General features: G+C 33.5%; 1 protein-coding gene across 1 annotated transcript; it reads right to left on the bottom strand.

Moving 5' to 3' along the window:
* Positions 1 to 223: 223 nt before the first annotated feature.
* LOC132728673 (2-amino-1-hydroxyethylphosphonate dioxygenase (glycine-forming)-like) lies at positions 224 to 6,861 on the bottom strand. Its single transcript, XM_060714352.1, has 4 exons — positions 6,761 to 6,861; positions 2,370 to 2,530; positions 775 to 1,000; positions 224 to 468 (listed from the first exon to the last, which is right to left on the bottom strand). Exons 2-4 carry the CDS (start codon positions 2,511 to 2,513, stop codon positions 257 to 259), a joined length of 582 nt encoding a protein of 193 aa, XP_060570335.1. The 5' UTR covers positions 2,514 to 2,530; positions 6,761 to 6,861; the 3' UTR covers positions 224 to 256.
* Between the last annotated feature and the right edge of the window lie 2,359 nt (positions 6,862 to 9,220).

The raw sequence follows: 9,220 nt of genomic DNA, 5'->3' as shown, positions 1-9,220 counted from the left end.
ACTGATCTGAATTTGAAAACCTGTAACTATTTATTTTCATTATGGATGAAACAGCATGCAGTGTTGATATTTGTGATTATACTCTTCTTTTTCTTATTTTAAAATAATAATTTAAAAAAAGTAAGTATAAAGTATCAAAATCAAGTTTTTATTTTTATGTAGCCTTTACATTGTCAAAAATGCGATGTCATTACTGCAGTTTATATACTAGTACATGTAATTCTTTTACGACGATTATTGTCACAAAGTTTCATTTTTAAACCTTATTTTGCAATAACAGTTCTATACACATTTCCCGATATTTCTTCAAAGGTTCCATTTTTGCTGTTGGGTCTTTGGCCAGCTCGTCATATTTTCTCATTCTAAGGATAGGTTGAAATGCTTCTGACTGTTCAAACATGATGGCCTCTTCTTTTGTCATGGGTCCACCTTGATGAACCAGTGTCTTCTTACTAGCATCAGACAGTTCTAGAAAAAGAAAACTTTTAATTATTTATCCTTTGGCTACAAAGGTTAAATTGCGAAGTTAAAGCATAATTCAAAGTTTTTCAAATAAAAAATTTCCTCTGTCTGAGAATTTAGAAAGCCTTTCAATACTTTCTGATATATAAACTTGTTGTTTCAAATGCTAACTCCAAAAGCTACTTTATTTTTTGCCACATTTCATAATTCAATACATGTAGTATCATGCATGCTTTTCATATGTATTAGCAATAAGAATTTTTACCGATTCGTAACGGGATCAGACATAAAAGTTTATATGGTTATTCTTACTTTCATAGTAATCTTTATATTTATAAACAAGATATCTTTTGGCTTGCACATGACCTGCCACGATGTCACAAACAAGTTTTGGGAACCCTTTATCAATAAGATATTTCCCTCCAACGACGTCATGATCTTTTGTCCCAACATTTTCCCCATCAGTCACCATTTCTGGTAAGTTTTCATCTATACCCAACAAGTGACCAACATCATGAAGGAATGCAGCCACTATTTCCTAAATAAAAACGGTATACTCATAAAAATACCAATGTTTAACCGGAATGCTTAAAAACATTTGACATAATTTTGAAGATGCGTTGTATGTTCGCGATTTACTGGCAATCATCTGTTTCGTTTTATGATTGAAAAAAGACATTCGAAAACGATAAGAAGATACACGGCCGAAGTAATAGTGGCTAACTTGCATATGTTAGTTCTTAGTTTTCCAATGCAAAACCATATAGAAATGTTTGTCTAACTTGCATAACAATGATATAACAATTTCTTGTATTATAGTTTGGGGTCTTTTCTTTTGAAAATGTGTCAAAGTTAAATCGTATAATACATGCACAGTGCGTTAACTGGAGTGCAGGTATTAGTTACCCGCACCCCAGAACATGTTCGTTGATTGGCTTATTTTTGCTAGGGTTTACTTATTGTGACGGCAGGGAAAGGGAAAGCGAAAGAAATATCATATTCAGATGCTCGTTCATTGGATACTTTTTCAGGGATTTCATATTGTAACAACAGGGAACGTGTTTTTTTTTATGTTTGACTTTGATACAAAAGAGAGAGAACATCAAAACACTCGGGAATCTGATTTATACTCGGGGACTACGCCCCCTGGTACTAATCAGATAGCCTCGTGTTTTGATGCTCTTTCTATTACTAATTTCATTGACAATGTTTAAGTTAGGATTAATGCCGGCGCACGATATATCATTTACATTTTATTTTAGAATGACCAATGGTATTTCGACATATCATTTTGTAAGTTTAAAATAACCAATGAAAACTCGTGTTATATATTCAGTTCTTCTCTGTATATTTTACAGGATGCCAATTTAATTTCAGTCCGGCCTTCGACCGGGCGATTGATAAAATAAATATATAAATGACCAATGAACCAAACATTTCCATGAACTTGTTTCCATTATTAATTTGCGCAACTATTGATGAATAATTCATATTTGAATGGTTTAGCCAATTTAATTAAAACTTTGCCAGGTTCAATTTGCAAAATATAATTATTTTCATTATGAAAAAAATTCATTCATTTTCTAAAACAATATAAAAACATTGGTGGCTTGATGGGGGCGTCATCGGTACCCGCAATTACCACTACCGTCTATGAACATGCTCGATCAAATTGAGCCTGCAACATTTTAATTTGTTTTGTAACCTATTTAGGGATTTCGTTTCTTTCTATTTTTGTAGCTATATATGACCTCTAAAAACGGAATCACATGTACATTTCTAGGCAAATTCGATTCTTTTATGCAGGAATGATTCAGCACGACAATTAATGGAAACTGTGTAGTTATGCAAGTTGAAAATAGGTTTATAACTAATAATAAGGGCAATAAAATTTAAGTAACACTTACTTCCCGCACAGCACCATCTTTCTCGGCACACATGGCACATTGTATCGAGTGTTGTGTTTTTGTAACATTTTCTCCAAGATACTGTGATTGCCCCGCGTCCTCATACAACCGAAATATTTCATTTACAATTGACACAACCTCCATGATAGAAATATATAGTTCTGAAATAAATAAATGTTGGTCACCTTTATATAAAGATAAGAGATCTAATCTGCCAATCCAATAATTATGGCTAGGTCATCGTCCTTAAAGAGCCTCTATTTTACTTTGGTATTGTATACGATATATTTGGATATCCCTATGAAATTGTCGAAGAAAAAGGTTGTTTTCGCATATTTAATCTTCACCTTAAACAAAGAAAACTATCTGTGGTCTAAGTCAGATAGATCGCTCGTACCAGTTGGATGTGAGATTTATCAACTCGCTTCGCTCGTTGATAAATCTCACATCCAACTGGTACTCATGATCTATCCTATACTTACTGAATACGCAATCTTATGAATAATATATTTAACATTCCTAAATAAATTTCTATCAGAAGAAAATTGGGAAGAATTTAACATTTCTGAATGTGATAACATTACAATTTCAACTTGAGCGTAAATCAACTCAGGATTTTGTGATTCCTGTTGATTCCTCATTTAAACGATTTAATGACGTAACACCATACACAGCGCTTGAATTATAAGCGCTTACCGACAGAAATAATGGGCGATGGCTGCTTATCAAGAAAGTGGCTCGTTGGAGAAATGGGCAGGTAATTTCATTAAGTTTTTCTTATTGCTTAAACAACCCTAGGGAGCAGGATATTTGTTGGTTGTCCGGCTGAAATTGAAAATATTTTACTTGACGGATAGATTAGTTTATTTACTGTATGCTTTATATACACCCTGCACTGGCTTTTTTTTTTATCTCATTCATGAACTGAAAAAAAATACAAACGTCCCTCTGAAGCCTTAAAGCATAACATTTCCTAAGCGTTGCAACAGCAGCCCAGTTACCGTTCCGAAATTCCACCCCTTTCCCCACGAGTGTTATCCCCTCTCCCCAACGTACATCTACAGTGTCTGCTATTAAGAGTGGGCCGGGCATAATTCAGGGTGTGATTATTGAAATCACAGTGCCTGAAAATATTAGCACCATCGTCTTAAACAATTAAAAGCGGTCGTAAAATTTAGATATAGATTTATATAGATTGATAAACGCATTTCATTTCATTATAGATTGATAAACGCATTTCATTTCATTATTGTTGTTTTTTTTCTTACTAACAAATACAGTACATATTCTTGTAAAATGGTGGAATGACGAAATAAATTGGTCAAAGGACTATATGTTTTTTTAAGAGAGGAATTACACTTTTTACTTCACTATATGTATTACATAGAAAACTTCCCCGCATAAAAGCGTGCAGATAACGGATTTTTCCTTTCAGTTGAATACAAGCATGATAGTTATATCAAACACTTTACTGTGATATGTGGGATATATCAAACACTTTTAAACTTCTCTGATTGGCCGAGAGAAAACAGCTGTGGTCTAATATTATCATCGCTTTTATTATCTTTACAACACAGGCAGACGGTATGTGGCTTGGATAGTATAAATGTACATGCATGACCACTCCAACTTTTTTGATAAATTATATATCTTTTTTTGATTCAAAATATCAATGTTTAAAACATCATATTTACAGTAAAACAACAATAGAAAGTAAATGTTTTAATGTTATCCTTATAATAGTATACTATATTAAGAAATAGATAAAAGATAGAAAGGTTGACCGGCCTTATTTTAAGTTCCAGATCTTTGTTAACCTATTTTCACCAGATGAAGTGCAATCTACAGTACTTAGAAATAATGTCTGTTTCAAAAATGTACAGTTTGTAGGAAAAGATCGGATTTTAAAACGAAACGGACATCGCTCGACTAGCCGTAAATAATGCACTTTTCGGCAGTTAGTCTTTGGATAAGGACCTCGAACACAATAGTGTCTAACCTACGCTAAGAAACTAAACATGTAAACAAATACATGTAGTTATTCAATGCTGGGAGTTGTTACCCAAGTTTATAAAGTTATAAGTTTAAAGTTAACCTTAAGTACTGATTCGCGAACAGAACGTGACCGTGCTTCAGTAAGTCATACCTTAAAGACAGACTGTGGTGTGATGGTGACCCCTGAGACCAAGCTTGCTTTGGATATTTACAAGAAGAAAATTATAAACGAGAACAATGATACAATGCGTAGTGAAAAAATAACATACATTCGAAAAAAGGTTGTTAAGAAACAATAATGTAGTGCTCCGGTGAGCGCCAATAAAATGATAAGTCAATCGGACGTTCAGACGGACATATGACTGATCATTATATTTATGAACTAAGGTCGGACTTCGGAAATAATTAGTTCAGGATATCATCAGAATAGGTAGATTACCTTTAATAAACCGCAAATGTGACATGATGACTAAAATCTAGTTCAATTTATGACAAATGAATTTATTGATTAATTCCCTTAACAATAAATGTCAGGATTGCAGCTTTCAAATATCAAATAGTGCAATTAAATAATGGCATAATGAATTGCACGAAAACAGCTTAAAGTATGTCAACTTGTGCATTTAGATAAATATTACAGTCTACAAGGCTTCGGAGACCATTTTTAGTTATGAAATAATAAAATACATTTTCTCATCAAAGTAAAAATCTGTCTTTAAATTCTCTCAGGGTCTTTCAAATAGAACTATTTGAAAGACCCTGATTCTCTCTCAAATAATTACTTAAATAATTATTACTCATCTAAAATTCAATGTCCGAAAATGAATTCAATTAGAACAAGAGCACCGCTAGGCGGAGCATTATATGCCCGAAAGTGTTTTTTTTTTAGAAAAGATGAAGCATTTGTAAGACATTGGAATTAAATAAAGTATTACCTCATTCAAAAAACAAACCTCCTATGAAGTTTGAATATTGTGGTCCAAATGGAAATTAAGTTATGCCCCGGACACTGTTTTCAGTTTTAAGATAATAGTGACCTTGACCTTTGACCTTGTGTCTCCAAAATCAATAGGTGTCTTCTACCTTTTATAGACAATCATCCTATGAAGTTTGAACACTGTGGCCAAATGAAACTTAAGTTATGTTCCGAAAACTGTTTTCAGTTTTAAGGTAATAGTGAGCTTGACCTTTGACCTCGTGACCCCAATCACAATAGGGTTTTCTACTCAATATGGACAATCATCCTATGAAGTTTGATTATTGTGGGCCAAATGGAACTTAAGTTATGCTCAAGAAACTGTTTTCAATTTCAAAGTAATAGTGACCTTGACCTTTGACCTTGTGACCCCAAATCAATAGGGGTCTTCTACCCAATATAAACAATCATCCTATGAAGTTTGAACACTGTGGGCCAAATGGAACATGTGTTATGTTCCGGAAACTGTTTATAGTTTTGAGGTAATAGTGACCTTTGACCTTGTGACCCAAAATCAATAGGGGTCTTCTACCCAATACGGACAATCACCCTATGAAGATTGAACATTGTGGGCCAAATGGAACTTATGTTATGCTCCAGAAACTGTTTTCAGTTTTAAGGTAATAGTGACCTTTGACCTTGCGACCCCAAAATCAATAGGGGTCTTCTACCCAATATGGACAATCATCCTATGAAGTTTGAACACTGTGGGCAAAATGGGACTTAAGTTAGGCTCCGGAAACTGTTTTCAGTTTTAAGGTCATAGTGACCTTTGACCTTGTGACCCCAAAATCAATAGGAATCTTCTACCCAATATGGACAATCATCCTATGAAGTTTGAACACTGTGGGCCAAATGGGACTTAAGTTATGCTCCGGAAACTGTTTTCAGTTTTAAGGTCATGGTGACCTTGACCTTGTGACCCCGAAATCATTAATCCTAACCCTAACCCTAACGTCATAAAATTAAGACGGACAAAACTTTTAGTGACAATTTTGAATAACTTGGTACCAACCCATCATTGATTAACTTGTTTGCAAAATCCCTCTTTGTTTAAAACAACTTGTCTGCAAATGCAAAGTATACCAAACAGTAATTTTATTGTAAAATTCTTTTAAAACGCTATAATTCATATCTTTAAGGTCATTTTCGCTCACTTTCGTCAAAAAAGTCACTTTCGTATTTTAGGCATACCATGATTTCGGCATTTCTGGCCCGCTTTTCTTGTTTTTACAGCGTGTTGTTTGCACGATATATAGCGGAAGTCAAAATATGAGATAATAAAAACAGTTTGTAAAAATTGTTTCAGTATTTGTTTGAAGTACATGATAGTACAAGATAAGATATGAGTTTTAAAGACCATCCTTTAGCATTAAGTATGTTAGTTTCATCGTAAATGCCAATGAGTATTTTAATTTACCTCTTGTATTTCGATTCAACACCGGTATATCATAAGGTGGGTGGGGTAACAATGGTGAAAGGTCATGACTAAAGTTTGAACAGTGGCATGCTGATCATGATATCTGAAATTGAATATGAATCAAAAAATATATATACACTTAACAAAACTTATAACTGTGCAGTTTTTAAATGTGAATAACTTTTTTATTACTTGACATTTTTTACCCAAATTTTGGAATTCATCGTTTGAATGGTTTATGTTTACAATGCTATATTCAGAAATAACGGTTATTTTTGTTGTGTGCGTTCATCCGTGACATGACATAAACAACAAAGTGCACGTGAGGGTGACAGGTTGGCGCTAAATGAAGTTATTATTGACCATCAAGGATTCTATTAAAATAAAGACATCCAAAAAACATAAATTTATTGCAGAATTTTTGCAATTGAAAGAAAAATGGCCGTCTAGAAGTTTTACGCAAGGGAATTTGCATTTCAGGCGCCCATTTTGAAAATAAATTTGCATAATATTTTCTCAAATAAACATACTGACTAAGATTTTACTTTAAAACTAAAAACAAACTTTCTTGGTACTTTCATATTAATGAAAATATCGTGTTTGCATTGCTTTTAGCAACTGGGTACAACGCGTTACGGAGATCGACATAAACCAGTCTTTACTGAAATTCAATAAAGCAAATATTAAAATCACAGTGACATAATGCCCTAGAATTCATTGTAGTATTATACCCTATCGGTGATCCTATGTTTTATGTTTGTATTTTAGTGAAATCAAGAGATTTAGACCTTTTTGCACCCAATATAAATACACATTTGACAGAAATGTGAAATTCGGTTTTCGCGCAATATTGCACACATCGCTATTTCTCAGTAAGTACGAATCGCCCTGACATAAAAATCGATACCCATCATTGCACATATCTGTACTATACTTGGTTAAAATTTCAGAGACCTATGTTTATTAGTATCTGAGAAAATTTGATTTTTATACGTGCACACTTATAAGATTTGTTAAGTGTATATATAACCCTATTTTTAACTATGATCATGTGACCAGGTGGGCTCCAGCCCATATACATAGATAAAAGTAAGGAAGTGGCTAGCTGTACGGGCCCGTACGGCTAGCCAAAAGTTCTAGCCGTACGTGAGTCACGTACGACTAGGCAGGACTCACTGTATTGTCTAGCCGTACGGCACTTTTCAAAATTATATGGAAGTCGAACATGCATATGTTATTTTATGCCTCATGATTATGGTTTGTTGTTTTATTTGTATGAAAGGTGAATTTTTGTTAATGAAGCACAATCATGGATCGAATAAATAATGATCGGAGTGGATAAAAAGAACATTGGAAAAAAAAAACCGGTGAAATGCAAAATAATTGTATAATTTTCAAATACAGTAGATAAATATTGAACATAAAAGCACAATCACAGTCTTCACGAAAAACTTTAAAAAGCACAGGACATTCGGGCCAGTAAAATTTCAAATCTTACTGGACCTGATGATTTTTAGCCGGACCAAATACATTTATAGGTAATAATTTGATGGGTAAAGGAAAACACTTTATCATGTTTCCCTTGATAATTTTGAAAGAAGCATAAATAAATACTTCTTGTATTCTGGGCCATACATGACATTGTATGTTGACAGCTTTGAAAAATCTATAAAGACCAAATGTTTAGGCTAAATTAACTAGAACTGAACATGAACAATGCAATTTGCTTCAAACGAATCACTTTCACACAAAATATTTACTTAACTCAATAATCACAAAATCATAGGTAAATAAAGACCATAATAAACAATGATTTAATTTCCGTAACTGTACGGTGCGGTACGGAAAATATCCAAGAAAAAAAATGGCGGCCTCCATTACTCGATACAATTTAGGCATCTCTCGCTGTGTTTTGAACATTTAGGACAGAATTGATGGGTTTCATTTGCAAAAAAGGCAAATCTTTTAGAGAGCCCTGCTTCATTATTTCGATGAATTTTTCTTATAATATTTTTGCATTGCCAAAAATCTACTGGCCTGTCGGACCACCAACCTTGCAATAATCACCGGACCGATGCTAAATTTAGTGGCCTCGGGCCTCGGACTGGCGTTAATTTCGAAGACTGCAATCAATTAATTGGCCTTAATTAAAGCCTATCCAGGGACTGACAATAGAATTTTAAAATGCGTTTCACGAAACATGCAAACTTTCCTTATGTTAACAAACTTCTATACCGTCGGTAATTGACGCAATTTCAGAGCCCAACAACAATAATTTTCGTTGTTTTTTTTTGTTTCATTTTAAAGGTGTCGAAAAATAAACTTAATGAAACAAAAAAGGATTATCAAAATTTGTAAACTATTTCAATTGATGTTATTTAACTGCAACCAAATGCGTATTTTTTCTCAACGTATTGAGACGACAAAGATCGATATTCGTTCTTTTTTTACTGTAGCCAA

The sequence above is a fragment of the Ruditapes philippinarum genome, unplaced genomic scaffold (genome assembly GCF_026571515.1).
Source record: "Ruditapes philippinarum isolate M1 unplaced genomic scaffold, ASM2657151v2 ctg19916_1_1_1_1, whole genome shotgun sequence".
Classification (NCBI taxonomy): Eukaryota; Metazoa; Mollusca; class Bivalvia; order Venerida; family Veneridae; genus Ruditapes; species Ruditapes philippinarum.
This window is presented reverse-complemented; position numbering and strand designations above follow the sequence as displayed.

Coding starts and splice junctions, on each gene's coding strand:
- LOC132728673 (XM_060714352.1), bottom strand. CDS start 2,513: ATGGAGGTTGTGTCAATTGTAAATGAAATATTTCGGTTGTATGAGGAC. Junction 1,001..2,369: donor AAGATGGTGCTGTGCGGGAA/GTAAGTGTTACT, acceptor GTTTTTATTTAG/GAAATAGTGGCTGCATTCCT. Junction 469..774: donor ATATAAAGATTACTATGAAA/GTAAGAATAACC, acceptor TTCTTTTTCTAG/AACTGTCTGATGCTAGTAAG.